At 48.0% G+C, this 20,055-nt stretch overlaps 1 protein-coding gene across 6 annotated transcripts in view; it reads right to left on the minus strand.

The window, feature by feature from the left end:
- Positions 1-20,055, minus strand: part of Nsd2 (nuclear receptor binding SET domain protein 2) — a 77,561-nt gene that overhangs the window by 29,892 nt on the left and 27,614 nt on the right. For all 6 annotated transcript variants that reach the window (XR_009224847.1, XM_046423552.2, XM_046423553.1 and 3 more), the window contains 7 exons: positions 19,366-19,528; positions 13,978-14,144; positions 13,053-13,535; positions 7,469-7,613; positions 4,174-4,292; positions 1,506-1,587; positions 112-236 (listed from right to left, as the gene is read on the minus strand). Coding sequence is in view for 5 of the 6 variants with exons in the window: in XM_046423552.2 (XP_046279508.1) it covers positions 112-236; positions 1,506-1,587; positions 4,174-4,292; positions 7,469-7,613; positions 13,053-13,535; positions 13,978-14,144; positions 19,366-19,528 (1,284 nt within the window). In the remaining variant the exon portion in view is untranslated. The remainder of the gene's footprint in view (positions 1-111; positions 237-1,505; positions 1,588-4,173; positions 4,293-7,468; positions 7,614-13,052; positions 13,536-13,977; positions 14,145-19,365; positions 19,529-20,055) is intronic.

The raw sequence follows: 20,055 nt of genomic DNA on the forward strand, positions 1-20,055 counted from the left end.
GCGCCCCCATGGAGAGCACTGCTATGTGCTCGCCGAGCCTGACCTTCACTCTCACTCAACCTGTAACCACAGCCTTCCCGGGAATACAGGGTCCCATCATCATCATTTTACCTCGTTCTCGGTCAAGGACGCAGAAGGAGACGAGCTTTTGCTAAACCCGAGAGCTGCAGACGCTGCTGCGGAAGCCCGGTTTCGCTTCTTCAGTGGTTTGCAAGCATCAGACAGATTTTTTGTTGCTGAAAAATAGTTTTGTTTATTAGGTAATGTTTGAAATCTTAAACCCTCAGCCTCTTGCTGCTATAAAATTACCCCTCAAATAAATGAAGTTCTACAGAGACTCTTCTGGGTCCCTTTGTCATATTAAGGGCTTAACTTTTTATCATGGAAAAATCCGAATGTAAATAAAAGCAGATAAACTGTACAGTGAACACCAGGTCCCCAAGACCAGGCCCCCGAACCATCAGGCCAAGGCCAGAGAACTCCATCCACATCTTGCGCCATGTCCCCTTGACAGAGTATTCTGGAGCAAATTCCAGACATGTCATCTCATCCATAAAAAGCTCAGTGCAAACCTCTAAAGCAGTTAACAGACAACAACACCGTCAGTATACTTGAAAGTAATGTCCCCTTTCTATCACCAAGGGCCCCCTAGTCACACTGAGAGTTTCTGCTGTTTGCACATGTTCTTTAAAGAGACAGGCTATTTAACTCATTTTCAAAAGCCAGCAAAGCACCTCGCACAATTCAGGGAAAGCAGCTTTGCCAGTCTTCACTTCCTCAGGCTTATTCTCCCAGGAGCAGAAGATGGTTAGCCACCTCTGATAAACTGTCAGGCAGATTTCAATAATATAATTAATGAAAAAGGTAAAGGTGGTGTGATTACCCCTTTCAAAATTTGTTTTGATAAGCAGTTTTATTTTTTGGTACTGGGGATTGAACCCAGGACACTCTCCAACTGAGCTGTATCCCAGCCCTTTTCAAATTTTGAGACAGGGTCTCATCAAGATGCCTGGGCTGGCCTTGCACTTTCGACCCTCTTTCCTTAGCCTCTGGAGAGACTGGAATCACAAAGTGTGTCCACCCCACCCAGCATTAAGCTGACTTCTTTAACATGTGACAAACAAGCAACTAGTAATGACTTTTACTCTTAGCTAAGGTGAACAGAGATTCGGGGTCCTCGAGGGATGGCTTTTGGCAACAACTAGTGCCATCAAGTAAGAAATCTGAAAAATTCTGGCTTAAATCACTCCTCCAGTAAAATTTCAAACAATAAAGTAAAGTAAAAATCAGCAGAAAAGTGACTTTAGTTAACCGTGCGTTAAGCCTTAAAACTCACATGTCAAGGGGCTTGGGTCAGCAGCATGAGTACCTCTCCCTTCTCGCCCCATGGTCCCTCTGAGGTTGCCCGGGGTTCCTCTCACCCAGCACTCCTCTCCTCTGGCCCCCTCACTGAGGATCCCTGCTCACCCACCTGCCCGGGTATCAAAGAGACCTAAGCACATTACCTGCCTGGCTCCTGAGTGAGGAGGCTGCCTCCGTGGCCCTGTAAGAGCTGGCTCTGGCCATTTTGTCAGTGGTCGTCTCTCTCTGTCATTTAGAAAGAAAAAAGAAAGAAAGAAAGAAAAAGGGAGAACAAAGGAAAAGAAAGAAAAACGTCTCCTAATGTGAATAAACACAGGTTGCTGAAAACTTGTACAATGGAAACTTCTTCCTTGGGAAGTATGTCCCACACCCCACTTCCTTGGGAAGTGTGTCCCACCTACGGCCACCCCATCTCTGGCTTCTCCTCTCTGGACTTCCTCTTTCTGCACCCCAACTCCGACAGCTGCCTGCAGGGCAGGTGCAGGGCCCTGCCCAGGTCTGCTGTGGTTGCTCCCTTCAGATGCCTCCCACGAGGTACCCTACCCTTGCTGTCTGCACTTCCCACTGAACCCAAGCAGGGTGTCCATTGAAGAAACCTAGCCTTCTACCCCAGAGGTCCAATCACCTCAAGTCAACCCACCTGGCTCATCAGTGCCGAGAGGACTAGTCTAACAACACTACAATGAGGACCTCCAATTTTGAGATAAATTCCCAAGACCCAGTAAACTCCAGCAAAAAAAAAAAAAACATCAACAAAACACATTTTCTTTTTTGGTCCTGGGGATTGAACCCCAAGGAAGGACGGCCTGCTGGGTCCACCTCTCAAGGAGGCTTGGCCCACACCTGTGCCCTGTGCCTGCCACAAGAAACATAATCGATGCATATTAGGAATGACATGAATGTGCTCAGGTTCATGAAAATCTGACAGAGGACACACCACTACTTTGTTTTATATCGTGTACAATTTCCTAAGCTATAGTTTTAGAGAAAACATCCCATCTGGCTACTTGATGTGATCCTTCATATTTCAAAAGTTCAGGGCCATAGGTTTTTTTAGGTATATTATTTACACAAATATTTCAAAGCAACCAATTTCAGTATGATCACCAGTAAAGACCGCTTTAGGGGCTGGGGCTACAGCTCAGTGGTAGAGAGCTTGCCTAGCACATATGAGGCCCTGAGTTTGATCCTCAGCACCACATACAAATGATTAAATAGAATAAAGGTATTTAAAAAAAAACCTTCTTTAGAGCTGGCGTCCAGAGAAGATATTAAGTATGCACTTCCTGATAACCTCAGTGACGCCCAGAGAATGTGAGCCAGCTTAAGCTGGACACCTGATCACTAATTGGTCCCAACTGTTGATGGGCACTGAGAACACTGTGTTGGCCAGGAAAGTAAAGCAGCCCCTGCTTGCTCCCTTGAACTGCACACACACTTTAAGAATTGAGACGCCGACGTGGCCCAGCAGTCTGACAGGAAAGATTATTTTCCATTCTTCCAAGTAACACAAAACAAAAAGGGCAGCATAATACAGTATCAAGCTGTACTCCAAATCATAAATATACAACTCTGTCAGAACCATTATTGAGTAAATGTGAATTAAAATTTAAAGTACAAAGTCTGTCTAAACTCAGTTTAAAGAAATAGCCAACTGACGTTGGAGATGGCCGAGGCAGGCCTTGCTAGAAAAGGACTCACGTCTGCCCCCAGGCACAGCAAGCTGCTGTTCCTCAGCTCCCTGCCAGGGCTGAGGCAAGCTCTGACCCTGACAGATGTGGGACACGGGGGTACAGGGCCTGGGGCTGCCAGCGGGCCAACTGCCCCCTTTAGGTTGCATCAGTACTGCCCACACTGCCTAGGACCCCCACTGAGTAAACAGTATCATGAATTACTAACAGACTCAAGAGGTTCCTGAAACATGATTTCGATGCCTGGAACGGATTCTTTAACTGATTTATTTATTTATTTGTTTGTTTATTTGTTTATTTATTTATTTATTGGTACTGGGGTTGAACTGAGGAGTACTCTACCACTGAGTGACACCCTCAGGCCTTTTTATTTTGAGACAGGGTCTTGCTAAGTTGCTTAGGGCCTCAGTAAGTTGCTGAGCCTGGCCCTGAACCTGCAATCCTCCTGTCTTAGCCTCCTGCATTGCTGGGATAACAGGTATGGCCACTGCGCTGGGTCAGATTCTTTTAGTTTTTACTGAAGTTTAACATACATCTCTAATGGATTTTCATATCAGCTCACTGAACAACTGAACACTGAACATTAAGTCCAACAGACAAGAGTCTGCAGTTACATGATGCTGGGGATAGAACCCAGGCCCTCAACTGTGCCAGGCAAGTGCACCACCAGCGAGCTCTATCCCCAGCCCGAGAGTTTTTTTTTTGTTGTTGTTGTTGTTGTTTTAATGTTTTAGTTGTAAATGGACATAATACCTTTATTTATTTATCTTTATGTGGTGCTAAGGATCGAACCCAGGGCCTCACACATGGTAGATAAGCGCTCTATCATTAAGCCACAACACCAGCCCTTCAAGAGTTATTTTTAACATGTCATTTTATCCAATTTAAAAGCAATTTATAAACTCCCAGGGTTTGGGTGCTATTTCCCACAGCCAAGAGGCAGCATCTCTGTCACCCTGAGGGTAGGCACTGCTTTCTTCAGCAGCCTTCTCCCAGGGCTCTGGAAAAAGAGCAGGCTTAGACGCTGAGCAGCACAGGGAGCTCAGAGAGCCTCTGCCTGCCTCCCAAGCCCCAAGAACCACACTTTCCCAGGGGCCAGGCAAACCTGGAACATACTTACCTTCCGGAGACTGTGCTTGTCTGTCCTGAGTCTTTTCCTGGGAACATCCTCAACGTCAATATCTTCTGAAGGGTCCTCCGTCCTCTTTGTGTGGGTTCTTTTCTTCCCGTTAATGTTACCTTGAAATAGGAGATGGGGAAATGCACGTGAGAAACTCCATGTGCTGCTCTCCGAAGTACAGGACCCTGGCCAGGGCAGTGGACGTGCAAGCCACCCTAGGGGAAGTTTCCAGCAACTCTGAAATCCCCAGGTCCTATGTTTCACATACAGAATCTCCTTATACCAAAACACTTGGGGACTGAAAATATACCTTAGAGATTTATCATATTTGTACTTATTATCATTTTATTTTAACCTACTGGAGTATTAAATTTATACATAACCCAGTATTTCCTTACTAACATTCAAAGACTGAGAGAATACCCAGTGAACTTTAGAACAATCTGCTACCACTTATGCATTCTCTTACAGAACATCTAAGTACACCACTACATTTTTATCTACAAAGGCTTTCTCTTCTTTTTAGTACCAGGGATTGAACCCACAGGCACTTAACCACTAAGCCATATTCCTAGCCCTTTTTATTTTTAACTCTTTTTTTAAAAATATTTTTCTAGATGTAGATAGACACAATATCTTTATTTTATTTATTTATTTATTTGTATGTGGTGCTTAGGATTGAACCCAGTCCCTCACAGGTACTAAGCAAGCGCTCTACCACTGAGCCACAGCCTCAGCCCTTTATTTTTTATTTAGAGACAGGGTCTTGCTAAATTGCTTAGGGCTTCGCTAAGTTGCTGAGGCTAGCTTTGAACCTACCATCCTTCTGACTCAGCCTCCCAAACCACTGAGATTAAAGGTGTGTGCCACAACCAGCACACCCAGCCATTTTTAAATATTTTTTACGTTGAGACAGCATCTCACAAGGTTGCTGAGTCTGGTCTTAAACTTGCTATCCTCCTGCCTCAGCCTCCTGAGCAGGTGGGATTACAGGTGTGCACTCTGTGCCTGCCACACATTTTCTACGTGTGTGCTTGACTATCCACACAGTAATGTCTCAGGATATCACTAATTCCCAAGAAGATGTGCAAACAGGACTGGCCTAAAAACAAATCAGGTGGACAACACAAGCGCAGACCCTGGAGACAACCAGCTTGAATGTGCCAGTGTTTATTTTTAGAGGTTCAGGATTTCTTATTAACAGACTCTCATCAACTTCTTCAGGACACTGTCACCCTCAAACTCACTGTTAGGACACAACACCAGCACGGGGTACTCAGCCCCCTAGCGAAAAGCAGGCCTCTGGAGGAGGCACCAGAGGGTCCCCACATGCCAAAACAGCAACAGAGTGGCAAGCCAAGATGGGGTGCTGAGCAGCCAGTGCACAAGCTGCCCACCTCCAGCTGCAGGCTATGCAGTAGGGCCCAGTTCTGTCCCTCAGCAGACTTGGGCTGGCCATGAAGTCTGCATGGGAACAGGCCTACAAAGCAGAGGACAGCAGGGTCTTAAAGTCACAGCCTGAGCACAAGCACAATGAAGCCCAGTCTGCCCCACTTGCCAGAACCTCCCTAGCAGGTCTGCCACTGAGCCTCGCTCAAATGCAAGCAGCAGCATCTTCCTATACCTATCTTCCCACCAGGAGGCAAGCTCCTGGGCCTGTCCACGAGCACATCGTGAGCACCACCCCTCCACTGGGATGAGGCGGCAGCAACTGTTCATGGAAGCGAATAACATGGCATCTACGTGAAGTCCACAGTGAAACAGTGGGACAACTGGCACACAGCGATGGCACACCATGCTCTGGGCGGCACCAGGTTCCCCTGGAAGCCAGAGTTCAAGGGCACCCAAAGAGAGCATGCTCCTGATGGACACTGTGATGGAAACCCACCATCACCCTTACTATCTACCCAGTGCTCAGGGAAAGCCCAAGTGGCAGACAGTGACACACAGGCAAATTTACTCACTCTTTAAGGATGAGCAACTCTGGCTTTGGGAAAGCCCAGCTCCTTTTTAAATACGGCACCCCTGTGCAGAAGCACTCCTCTCAAGCAGTGTCTGCTGCAGAGGCAGCCAGCTTACCTCTAGGGCCAACACGCAGACCCTGTGTGTCTTGGGCTCTAAGCTGCAGCCCTTGCAGCACACACCAAGCAGCGTGAACAAAAGGCCAGACCAACACAGTCAGTTGATGTGGAGAATCTGTGAGGGAAGGAGGTGCCACTGTGCCTGTGTGATCACTGCCAGCATAGAGGAGCCACTCCTGCACAGCCCAGCTCACAGGGCCTGCACCTCCTGTCAGCTGAGTCTTGCAGCACTATGTCTGGTTGCTCCAGAACTCCTCAATGATGAACCTTGACAGATGCAAATTTTCTATACTTTTTCTTGATACCCAAAGATATCATGCCTTTTTTTACATTAAGATGGCAGTTTTCAGTCAAACATTGTGGTGCACACCTGTAATCCCAGCAGCTCAGGAGGCTGAGACAGGAGGATCCAAGTTTCTAGCCCAGCCTCAGCAACTCAGTGAGGCCCTAAGAACCTCAGCAAGACCCTGTCTCTAAAAAAAATGGAAAGGTTTAGGAACATGGCTCAGTGGTAGGGCACATACTTAGCATGTGGCAGGCCCCATGTTCCAGCCCCAGCCCCATAACAGGAAAAAAAATTTTTAAAAAGGCGGTTTTCCACAACTTGTGAGTCTGGGAACACACAGACCGCAAACCTGACACTACTGCATGTCTTCCAAGTCTTACATTGTTCTCTCCTTTACCTTGTCACTGCCCCAAGTAACACTTTCTATTTTTTAAACTGAAAGCCCAGAAGGAACCAAAAGACACACAATCCAAGGTCAATCCCATCACCCCCTCACCTGCAAGGTCTCAAACAAACAAGCCAAGAACTGCCCCTCTCTGGGCCTCACGAGTCCTAGCATTAGAAAGCAGGCCCAAGAGGAGCCGAGTACAAGTCAGGACTGGACGGGCTGCTTGGGCAGCTCCAATGCCAGGCCACAGGCCTGAAGTCAGACCTGCCCCCCAAGACTGGGGTCCTAGAAATGGCCTGGCTCCCTTCCTTCTTCTGTCCTCTCCCACAAAAACCTCATTCGTGACTACAATGGCCAGAACACCTGTTCCCCAAGAACAATAGCAAGGGACCTGCAGGCCAGCAGAGGACCAGAAGACACAGCTCCAGGACAAGAAAGAAAGCACAGACAGCAGAGGCTGCCACGTCATGGCAGGAACATTCTGCCTGCGCCCCAAGGGTGGGGTTCAGCGGCCAGCCGCACACACAGGCCGCACATTACCAGAGTCTTCCTCAGCCGGGGTGCAGGTCACGAGGGCAAACTTGGTGTTATAGCGTGCCTTCTGTTTTTCATTGAGCATGTTCCACTGGGAGCTCAGCAGTTCTTCAATCTCCTCGCCTGAGGCGTCAGGGTGCTCAGCAACAACCTGTGAGCAAGCAGAGGGAGCAGAGAAGGCCTGATCACCAACTCACTCCTGCTTTGCACAGATGAAATGTACAGCCCTTTCCAACTTAGCATGTGGCATTTTTATTCCTGCATCATGGAGCTTTTCCTCAGAAAAAACTAAAAGAAAAATAACACTTAACTAATGTTGTGACTCACTGAGAACTCATTGAGAATACTGATAAATGGTTAAAAATAAATAAATAAAAACATTACTTTTCCAAAATCACTAAATCCATTTGTAAGTCAGTTTTCTATACCCCCAAGACGTCAGTAGTGAAGCAAGGCCACAGAAGCGCTTCCCCCAAGCCTACAGTGAGGCCCTAGCCAGGCTTCCTCTCAGGCCCCAGCACCCAGGCTCCATCTTCCAGTGCCCACCCCAGAGGAACAGTAAAAGCGGTCCAGCAAGGAGGGGTTCCTTGCTCCTGCCCCAGTGCTTCAAGACCATCACTGCACAGCCCAGAGACAGGGCCTCCCTGCCCCTCCAGCCACTCAGCACCAGTACCCTAGGACTGGCTAGCAACACAGACCCCCAGGCCCCTCCCAGACCTCCTAACCAGGAGCTAAGACTCATTTTTGTATTTTTTCAGAGGCTAAAAAAAAGAAGAGTATTTCACTTCATGCAAAAATTACAGAAAACTCAAAGATTAGTGTCCACAAACAAAGCTTAATGGGGTGGGGGGGCTGGGGTTGTGGCTCATTGGTGGTGCACTTGCCTAGCATATGTGAAGCACCCACCCCTGCCCCAGCATCCTCAGTACCACATAAAAATAAATAAATTAAAGTTAAAATTCTTAAAAAAAAAAAAAAAAAGCTTCATGGGAACTCAGTCACAAGCTGGTGTAGCCGTTCTGCCTGGGGTTGTTTTCACACTGCAACACCATTGGGACAGAGACCTCATGGATGGCAGGGCCCCAGGATGACACTTTTCTGACCAGCAGAGCCCTACCACCACTTCTGGGACCAGATGGGATTCCAATGCTGGGCGCTGGGCTTTTGTGAACACAGGCAAGTGAAGGTGTAGAATGTGAGCAGCGTCCGCATTCAGAGCATAAATGTTAGCTGGCTGCCATCATCACCTGGATCTACCACTTGCCCAGTCAACACCTGTACCTGCCTCCAAACACAAACCATGCCCTCCTCCATCCACTCTCCCACTTCCCCCCAACCTCTGCTCTGCTACAGCCTGTTAACTAGACAGGGACAGCCCCACCACCTCCCCATATCACCTTTCCAAATGAAGAGGAGTAGCAACTTGCAGACACACCTAGCCTGACAGCCTGCAACCTCCCACCTCAAGGACACCTTCTACAGTTTCAAGTCTGGTTCTGGCTCCAAGGCACCACAAGGGTTCTCTCTTCCTCCCCCTGCCTGGGCATTCCCTGCCCCACTCACACCAATCCTGTCACTTGACTTGGGTGTCTTCCCCTTGGCTAGGCATGGCTTTCTGTCCGTCTGCCTGCAGCCTCACCTGCTGCATGAGCTCACCCCTCCCAGCTCAGCAGGCACCAAGATCTCAACCTTCCTCCAGCAAAGGCTTCTGTGCTGCGCGTCAGCTCCCCAGGCATAACCACGTGGCCAACAATGCCCTCCTTGGCCACCCATACCTGCCCCAGCGTCCTCAGCACAGATCGTGCTGTGCTCCCAGCTGCCTCACTAAACAAGACTCCTGAGTCCCCCCAAGGCCACCTTCCTCCTGCTTGTCATCCTGCACCACTCAACATTCTTTATTTATCCACTTCCATCCAGAGCATCACATGCACAGATCTGAATTTCAGCAATCAACCTCCCGGATCTTGATCCTGTACATCTATCTCCTTGACATTCCCAAGCCAAAGATGCTAGAGCCCTGTCCACTCCTGGGGTTAAGCCCCCATGACTCTTTGGGAGGCCTCTACATCATGTGACCAGCATTTTCCTCTCCTGATTGGTTTGAGGCACTGTAGTCATTTCCAGTGATGTGGTCACTTCCAGTGATCTGGTCACTTTCTTTTTTTTTTTTTTTAAATTAGTTGCTCATGACAATACAATGATCTTGACATATCATACATTTGAATCAAATGGGGTATGAAATCTCATTTTTCCAAGTGTACAGGTTGATCTGGCTACTTTCAAGTGGCTGTAGACGGCAGCCCCCATCTTGAGAGCAGTAAAAATGTAACAAATGTGTCTTCAAGCACAGGTATGCCTTCCCGCAGCCCCATGGGTGGAGCTATGCTCACCTGTTCCTTTATAATATTACCCCTTGCCCTGTATGGAACAGAAAGTTCCATGGAAACACCATTTGTGTGTCCCCTTCTCTTACTGTGCCCTTGGGTGTGGCCTACCTAGGTGTCAGTTAACCTGCTGACAGCAGACTCAGGAAGCTAGACTCAGCCCCCTGAAACTGACCCCTTGGCTTATTTGAATGGCTTCTCCTCAATAAAAGAGTCAGCATGCACTCTCTTTCTGTGGACCCTTTAAGGTCAGAGAAGCCGTCACAGGACCTCCAAAATAAAAAGGTGTCTCTGTCTCTTGTGTGGTTATTTTGCGCAGCCCAGTTCCCCTGGAGTGACCCTGAGTGTTTTTGTCGCTGGGAACCCCACACAACTCCGCGAGGACTTCAAAGATCCCGCAAGACTCCATGCTGCTTCTCTTGCACTTTCATCTCTCACCCAACCTCCTGCAAGCAACACAGTGGGCAGTCCCCAGAAGGCTCATGCTCCTCCCAGCACTCCCCACTGGCTCCACAGCACCCACAGCAGGTTTCAGCTACCAGGTCACTGTGAGGGGTGTTCACAGAGCTCTGTGGCAGGAACCACAGGCAAATGGCAATAGAACCCTCCCTACATCAGGTGCTCATTGTCTCTGCTCTTCACCTCTCTCCAGCTTAGACGCTTCAGGGGAACATGGACAGCATCTTTGCCAGAAGCCTGGGCTGCTAAAGCAAGGGCCACGCACTCAAATCCACCTAACAAGGCCACATCCGGACAGACTGGGACCAAGATCTTTCCCATTTCCATGGTGTCAGTAGAAATCATGCTGTGAACTTTGAATTCTAATGAGTTCCAGGATGGCAACGTTCTGTACAGCCCTTTCTCGCCATGCAGGGCAGCAGCAGTGAGTGCCGCTCGGTTGGCTCTCATTGGTGAGAGAAACCAATGCCACCACTGTGCACCACAAGGCAGAGCAGCCTGCTGGGCAGGTAAGGCACACTCAGTGCATTTCCACGCATGGAATTTTCAACTGGGGTGGTTCATCAGGCCAAGATCCATGATAAAGCCAGGAGTTCCTGTGGCTCGACAGTTGTGGGCTCTGAGCTCAAGCATGCATGTGCACAGTCAGGGCCATGCCCAATTCTGCTTCCTGCCTGCAATGCCACTAGTAAAGGAGAGGCTTTCACCTGTGGCCTCAGTGCAGTCAGCCACAAAACGGGATGAGGTAAACCGTGGAGCATCCTGAGCACCAGGTACGAGTCTGCACTGACGGGTGGCAAGCGCACAGCAGCTGCTTCTGCATCTTTACTAAACTGTTTCCGACATACCACAAGAGCATGGAAACCACCAAGTGCCTCCTAAGCCACAGGTAATTGAGATCACACTTGTGCCACTGAGGATAGCCGTTCCTCCCAAAGCACACACCTCCCACAGCCGCCCCCATCCCGTCCCCCATCCCCAGTCACGTTGACTCAAGGGCTTCCTTTTGCTTCTGGACTCCAGAGGCAAATGCTGCAGCACCTGCACCCTCAGGCTACTCTTGAGGCCACCCTCTGATGTTCACACCCCAACTTGTCAGCACTGGCTGGTCTACTCAAAAGCTCTCTTCTCCCCAGGTCTGCTGAGTTTTTTAAGTTGCCCAGGGTCCCAGAGTGGTGTCCAGAGCAGCCATCTCACCCTGTTGGCCTGCAGCTCTTTCCCATGCACTTCCACCACTTGGAAGTCTACTCCTAGGCCCTGTTCTGGACGGTGTCCCCGCCCTATGTGTCCCCAGCATTAGTGTCAACATCTTCACAACAGAACTCCCTGTCTAGTCAGGCAGCCCTCTGGCCACATTAGTATGGCTCACACTGGTAGGTTCGCTGTGTCAGCACTGAATCTGTAGATTATAAGAGGGAGCCAACAGCTGCAGAATCCTGACCTGCCCAGCGGTGAATACATCTAGGTTTCTCCAAAGCCACACACCAATCCACACATCTGTTCCTCGGAAACGCAAATCTTGTCTCCTCTTTTTAAACACTATATTTCCTCTTTGTTGCTGCCCTCAGGCAGTGATATCATGTCCACAGCCTTGGTGAACTCCTACTAACCTTAAAGACTTCCTGCATCTCCCACAGGGAGCTCAGCAAGCCAGCCCCGCTCGCCTTCCTTCACCACCTGCCTCTCGGCTCCCTCTTGCCTTGCGCACTGCCGCATGCATCTCCTAGTACATGGGGAAGGAAGCAAGCAGTCCCACTGGTGCTGTTAGTGGGGCTTCGGTACCGCCATCGGAGGACCCCTGCAAGGACATCTGACACTTCAATGGACTCAGAGAGTTCCCTTCCACTCCTTTTTTCATCACAAAGCTGACTTGCACCAAACGTCTTTGCTCCATCAGTGCAGACGGTCGATTAATCTGCTACACAGAGAATCACAGTGACGGATTTTCTGTCCTGAACTTTGGCTTTCACTCCTGAGAAGAGCCCTACCAGTCCTTCTGGAGAGGCACTGCTCAGATGTTTTCTCTGGAAGATCCTAACTCCTGGGCAGGGACACAAACGCCATTTACATATCCCTAGAGCTCCTCATGGCCCCACTCTGTGCTGAGCCGCCTGCCAAGGAGCAGGCACTGACCACACACCCAGGGACAGTGCCTGGGGAGGACTCTGCTTCCCACCGGAACCTCAGGTACCATGTAGGTGTGGACTCCTGAACAGAAAGTTCCTGAGAAAGTGAAGTCACAAAGAACACTACAATAAGAAGGCTTCAGGTTCTAGACTAGAACCCACTCACTTCACGTGACCACACCACCAAACCGGGAGTCTCAATTCCTTATGGTGGAACCAAAGATCCTGTGCCTTATCAGAACCACCAAGCAGGTCGTAAGTGCTTTACTCACTATCTACTGCAGCCCGTGCCAATACCGTAGGATACGTCCTCAACATTCCGATGTGGAGACGTCAGCTTCACAGGTGAGCAGGGCCACGCCAGAAGCCTCAGGACAGCCATCTACAGCAAAGGCTCACCTGGAGCTAGACGCTGAGGCCAAGAGTGCCCCAGGGAAGCCCACCCCCTGAAAGGAACATGGGCAGCAACCCAGGGGCAAAGGCAGGCAGTCTTGGTCCCAAGGGGTCAAAATGGCTGCTGCTGCCCAACAGCCAAGCAGCAGCCAGCCATGCACAGGAATGCCCCCAAACTTGGAAACTCGGGCATATGAAGCACACCTCAGAACCCATCTGAATACTGACCTCATCTCTGTGCTTTTGACAGAAGACCAAAAACTGGGCAGCTGCATCTCCCTTCCTGCTCCTTGGAGTAGAGGGCGTGGCCTTTTTCCTCCCAGGAGGAGAACCCACTCCTCTTTTGGGGTCGGCCTCTACCATCTTTTGAGGAGAACTCTTTTCTGTGCCAGGGTCGCTCTCCTGGTGCTCCGCAGAGCTGGACCGTTTGACTCTCCGCCTTCTCTTCATAGGAACACCCTCCTCTCTCATGGGCCCAGGGTCTGCAGCAGCTTCCTCACTGGGCCCTGTGGACGCTGCCATTTCTCCGGAGGTCTGCACAGCAAGGCCAGCCTCCTTAGCCACCTGTGGGTTGAGGTGCAGCTGGCCCCCCACATAGAGGAAGGTGAACTTGGCTTTCCGCTCTTCCACGGACATGCCTGCGGCTTCCTCTGCCTGAACAATGCCCATTTCCCACTGGGCCCTCAGTTTCCCTGAAATAGGCTTCAACAGCTGAAAAGAAGCAAAAGACATTAAAAGAGTTTTGCAGAGACATAAAAGGTAGCTGACTTTAAAAGAGACTTACAGTTCAGATACATTTAGAAATCAGAAATGATAACTTAGATTAACAATTAACTTAGAGGATTTTTAAACAGAACTGAGCCAATAACTATTGTTTCTTTAAACTAGAAATCAATTCCAATTGTATTAACTTATGTAAGCTATGTATACATAAAGGATAATAAAAAATATAAAACAAGTTATTTATGGGAGTTAACAAATGAGTAAAGGAGAAATAAGTTGTCTGCAAGTTTGTCACTTGCCAAATGTCACAGTATATTTGGTCAGAGTGAACAACAATTTAAGAAGCAATTTCAAGCAATTATTAAGTTCAAAACAAACAACTTAAATGATAAAACGTGGACTGAAAGTATGTGAAAAAAATGTCTATCACCTTGGTTTTCTCAGCTTTCGTGGGTGCCAGCTTGGCACTTTCCTGGCATAATTTTTCAAACTGTCCTTCTCCTTCAAAAGCTACGAGGCTCTTCTCAAATATCCAAGCTCTCTCTGGGGCATCACCAAAGAACTGTACGTGATACTGGCGTGCACTTTTTTTCTGACCTGATTTTAAGACAAAACATTAGAACATCAATATTAAAACTTGGGATGAAACTAGGCAAAGCATACTGTCACTCTGAAGCTGTTCACGCGAGCCCACTGGCCACAGAGGGAGCCCTGGCTTCCTGTGCCCACCATGCTCCGACAAAAACAGAGGGAGCACAGGCTGCTGGGAAGAAAGGGGAGGAAGGGTGCTCCTTCACCTGCTGCCTCTCAAGGCCTCGAGGTACCAGACAACCAGAGAGGGCAGAGCAACAGCAAGGGGCTTGGCCAGGGGCAGGGTCCACGACCCACCCGTCCTGACAGCTGGCCATCCCTTGCTCACTGCGCCTGGAGAGAGGGCACGCAGCCTCTGAGAACACTGCAACCACAGCAAAGCTTCGCCCTCAGACACCCACTGCTGTCACTCTCAGGTACAGGAAGAAGCCACAACACAGCCAGGAGCCAGGTGAACAAAGAGACCACTGGCCCCCAAACCCAAGGCAGATGCTGCTGAGGTGGAGTGAGAGCTGGAACAGGTAAGCCAGCAGGAGGGCAGGTCTCTGGGCTGAGGGAGGGAGGGAGGGAGGGAAGACTGTCCCCTTATGCACTGGGTTGGCCACAGGAAACCAAAGCAGAGTTCCTGGGGAATGAAACACCAAGGAAAGTCTCTGCATGATGTCTTAGAAATGTCCCACTGTGTGGCTGTTGCCAGGCCAGAAACCAGAGTCTCCCACTCACGGTTGCAGGCAGTGCTCAACACACTGTGCTCTGACACAGGCCCCAGACAGAGCACTCGGGATTAGGGACACCTCCACTTCAAGGAGGTCAAACACACAGGAAGTCCTGAGCAGCCTCAGCAGGGCCACAGACATGGGGCAAGACAGAAAAGACACCCAGAGAAACACCTAAAAAATGCTACAAAATGAGACACAGAAAAGGAAATAGCCAACTACAAAAATACAATTCATCAAGAAGGCTGGGTAGACAAAGATCTCCCACAAAAGCCAGTCATCCCAGTGACTCAGGAGGCTGAGGTGGGAGGATCAAAGTTTGAGGCCAGCCTCAGCAACTTAGCAAGACCTTATCTCAAAATAAAAAGGACCAGGGTATAGCTCGGTGGTACAGCACCCTGGATTCAATCCCCAGTATCTGGGGATGGGGAGGATGGTGGCCTAAAACTCTGTATTCTAGGAAAAAATGGAGTAAAACCTTCAACTCTCTGAGGGGAATCATTCTTAATGCAAAACTCCATACCTAGCTAAACCATAATGAAGCATGAGGACAGAAAACCAGCTTGATCTGAACGGCAGGGACTCAAATGTACCTCCTATACACACTCTCGGAGGATACCTAAAACGTACCTGGAGACCGGGGCGTAGCTCAGTGGGTGGGAACGCTTGCCTGGCTGGAACCCAGCACCACAGGACAGATGAGCAAAGAGGCCAACCGCAAAAGAGCACAGACGAGCACAGCACCACATGCCACTCAGCAAAGGGTGCCCATGCCAAAGGGCAAGAGCGCAGCAGGCAAGGGAAGAAGGGCGCTCCAAGGCCCATAGAGGAAAGACAGGGACACCTCCACATAGAGTCCTGGTCACAGCCCAGGGTTCAGAGACAAGCCAAAGGGCAGAAAAGAGGGGCTCAGACACCAGTTCTTGCTGCTCTTGTTTTATTGTTTTGTTTGTTTGTTTTGTTTTGTCTTGTTTTCTATTTGTAGATGGACACAATGTCTTTATTTTTATTTATTTATTTGTATGTGGTGCTGAGGATCAAACCCAGTGCTTTATGTGTGAGAGGCAAGTGCTCTACCACTGAGCTACAATCCCAGCCCGAGTACATAGTTTTTTAAGAAAGCAATAACTCCAGGAAAAACAAAAGGTTGTCCAAGAAAGAAAATGTAACTATAGAACACAACTTTTCATCAAATAATATTTATATAATCCAAGTTATGTAAGTAGTTGTTTAATGGAAATTTTAAAAGTACCTTAATCATATGTAGAAAACAGGAGAAAGAAATAGAAAAAGGGTGAAGAATTAATCTTCATTTTCATAATAAAAAGTCAGCAGAAAATATCTAAGATGATTAAAAACTAGCAGTTGAAATCAGAAGAGAAAGGGGCTGGGGTTGTGGCTCAGCGGTAGAGCGCTCGCCTAGCACATACAGGGAGCTGGGTTTGATCCTCAGCACCACATAAAAATAAAATAAAGGTATTGTGTCCAACTATAACTAAAACAAAATATTTTTAAAAATCAGAAGAAAAGAGAGTTTAATGAGTTAAAAAAATTTACCTTTGGGGAAAGGGGGAAAAGTAGGGGATGAATTTTCACAATTAATCTGAGCATAATTTTTAGGATAACTTTTAGGTTTTTGTTTGCTGTGTTTTTTGGTATGAGGGATCGAACCCAGGGGAGCTTAACCACTAAGCCACATCGCCAGCCCTTTTTATGTTTTTATTTTGAGACAGGTTCTCGCTAAATTGCTGAGGCTGGCTTTGAACTTGCAATCGTCCTGCCTTAGCCTCCCAAGCCACTAAGGATTACGGGTGTGCACCAGCACACCCAGCTTTCAGTTTTTATTTATGTTATTTTTATATTAGGGTGTGTGTGTATGTGTGTGCTTATTTGTGTGGGTGTATTTATTTGTGTGTATTTATTTGTGTGTGTGTATTTATTTGTGTGTGTGCTAAGGATCAAACCCAGGGCCTTAAACATGCTACGCAAGCATTCTGCCACTTTCAGTACAATCTGATTTGTACAAAGTATGCAAATTAATCTGCAAATGCCTAAAATTCAAGAATATCAAGCAAATTGTGACTTCTTCCATTATCTTACTAGTTGAAAAAACTTCTTATTAATGAAAATGAATATAGACAGATGAGATACATGTTGTGGCTGTTATATAATGATAATTTTTAAGTTCTTCCCTAACTAGAAATTTGATAATATTACCCAGTTTTCTCCTCTTTTATGAGTATCTTTAATCTAGCTGAATTTCATTTTTTTAATTTTTTAAAAATATATATATATTTTTCGGGGCTGGGGATGTGGCTCAAGCGGTAGCGTGCTCGCCTGGCATGCGTGCAGCCCGGGTTCGATCCTCAGCACCACATACAAACAAAGATGCTGTGTCTGCCGAAAACTAAAAAATAAATATTTAAAAATTCTCTCTCTCTCTCTCTCTCTTAAAAAAAAATATATATATATATATTTATATATATTTATATATATATATATATTTTTTTTTTAGTTGTAGTTGGACACAACCTTTATTTATTTTATGTGGTGCTGAGGCAAACCCAGGGCCTTGCATGTGCTAGGCATGTGCTCTACCGCTGAGCCACAGCCCAGTTCCTAGCTGAATTTCATTTCTGGTTCCAGTTGAGAGGTGAGTATCTCATTGTCCTATTTTATTCCAAAATTAACCAGCTGTCCCAGCAACCCAGGTTAATAACCCTTCCTTGCTTGCTTGCCAACCTCTGATAGCCACGAATCACAGTCTTAAGACAATGGCTGCCACTGACTCCCTCTCTGGTCTCCTTGAACCGTCCTGATGCCAGGCTGTGCACTGTGCTCCCTTGCTCCCTGTCACGCCTCATTAAACTGTAGGTGGCCCTGTGGCTGAACCAGTCTCTCTCTCCAGATTCTGTGGAGCCTGTGGAATTGACAGCAGCCATTCCTGCACTCAGGGCTCCACAAAGAGACAAAACTGCCTCAGAGGTGAAGCTCTAGGAAGCAAGAGAAGCCTTGAAGATGCCAACAAGGTCTGGTGTCTACAACAATAACAAGAACAGCACACAAAAGCCACAAGGACAAGAGACCAGGGCTCCATGCCTCAGTTTCCCAGTTCAGCCCCAACGCAGATAATGCAGACACTGACAGATCTAGCCACAGAAAATGCATATTCACTGTCCTAGTGACAAACTGTATTTAAACAGCTTTGTATAAGCAAGTAAAAATCCCCAGACACTGGTGCCAAGTAGACAAACGATATGGAAGTCAGAAGATCTGTTGTGCAGGGCCCAGGCTCAGTTTGGGGGAGTGCAGAAGTGAAACCCCTCACACACTTGCACATGTGCCTGCACCAGGACTGCACAAAGGTTCAGATCCCACTTGACCAACACGTCCTCTCTCACCTTAGGTCCAGGTGCCCTGAGGTATACCCTGGAATTCCTGCAGCCTCTTGGGAAGGACTCCTTCAATTCTGGCAAAGCCAGGATACCAAAGGTCCCCCAGGGAGATGGAATGGAAGCCAGTTAGAGGCCATGTCCTGTGGAGCATACCTGCACTGGGGCCCCACAGGACAGGAGGCAGAGCAGGGCACAGGTGGTACACTCAGGTCCTCTTCATCCTGAACCCAACCCCTTCCTGGTATGGCAGAAACCATACCATTGCCAGGAGGCACTGTCATCCCCCACTCACAAAGAGCCACCTGTTGCCACAGCCAGCTGACAGGCCAGAAATGGCACCAGCATGAAGACCCAGACCCAAGTAGGAGCAACATCACCATTCCTGGAGAGCTCAGGCCTCTGGCAGAGACCGGGGAACACATATGCTTCTGAGGTTCCACACAAAGCTGACCAGTGAGCCTGGCCCAGCCATAGTCTGGCTGCCCACATCTTGAAGGATGCAGAGGGCAGAGGACACCAGCGAGCTCAGCCCAACTCTGTACTGAACACATCTCACCTCCTTCAAACCAAACTAAAGCTTCCCTGTAGAACTTTCCAGAAGAATCTAACCACCACCTGACCTTTTGTTTACATTTCCTTCAATACATATGTATGGGCAATCCAATTATTTAGGTACTTGCTGTGAATTGGTAACATATTACACTCTAAAATGTTCCTCAGCTGTTCCTGGCACCAATTTATCCACTCAAGTTTCATCAAGATAAAGTGATCATTTCTACCGGTCTTTCCCTCTTCACACAGGCCTGATTAATCTGGATGCTTTTAAAACTCAAATTTAGTATAAAATACCATTTTGAAAATCATGCTGAAAAAAACAATCATTACATGTAGTACATTTTTAGTCATAAAGTCTGAAAGTCATTCAAGGCAAAGACCTTCCTCCTTTGACACTAACTGGCCAGGTGAAGTGCACACGGAAGAGCTGCCATATGTCACACCTGCATCCATTTCTAACCTCAGAAAATGCTGAGAAAGCCAACTCTGGTAGTTCTATTGAAGGAAGCGCAAGCAAGAGGCCTGGGGGTGCAGGAAAAAGGTGTAGGAGGGGTGCCATACCTTTGAGCTTGGTGTAGTGGTGCAAGAGTGGGTCAGCAGAAACCATGCAGGGCCACCAGGGGTAGCCCGACACTTTGGACCACACTAAGTCACCAACGTTGTACTTCAATAGCTGATCTTTGTCTCTGCCTGTGCTTGGACAGGATTCCTTCTTAACTGGAATCTGAAGATGAATAACAAAAGACAAACATTAACACAACCAATTACTACCCTCAATCCAGCCTTCCACCTGTGGAAGACCAAGATTAATCCAGCTATAGGTTCAAAACACATCTGGAGGGCCAGGGACATAGCTCAGCCTACTATGTGGCAGGCTGGGTTCTATCCTGACACTGCAAAAAATAAAGATCATACACACATGGCCCCCAAAGGAGCGTGTTCCCCTTGCTGTTTCAGGCCATGGCAACTATATGCCTCTCCCCTTCCTCTAAAAAGCAGTATAGTGCCTGGCACACAGTAGGTACTCAACAGCACAAACATCTATTTCCCTAGCCAGGGGGTGGTCCTCAGTAGGGCTTTAGCCACATAATTCCAAAACCATGTGCCTGAAGGTGGTCAGTCCTCAAAAGCACCAAGCATAGAGACCCAAGCCCCAGCACACCACTCTCGCTTCAGTGCTCAGAGCTTCCCCAAGTCTCAGTTTCCCCATCTCTTGGACACAGGCAAGGTTTTTAAGGTTTTTTTGTTTTC

This window comes from Marmota monax, unplaced genomic scaffold, assembly GCF_021218885.2.
Source record: "Marmota monax isolate L192 unplaced genomic scaffold, Marmota_monax_Labrador192_F-V1.1 WCK01_AAM20220418_F8-fsc00009, whole genome shotgun sequence".
NCBI classification, from domain to species: domain Eukaryota; kingdom Metazoa; phylum Chordata; class Mammalia; order Rodentia; family Sciuridae; genus Marmota; species Marmota monax.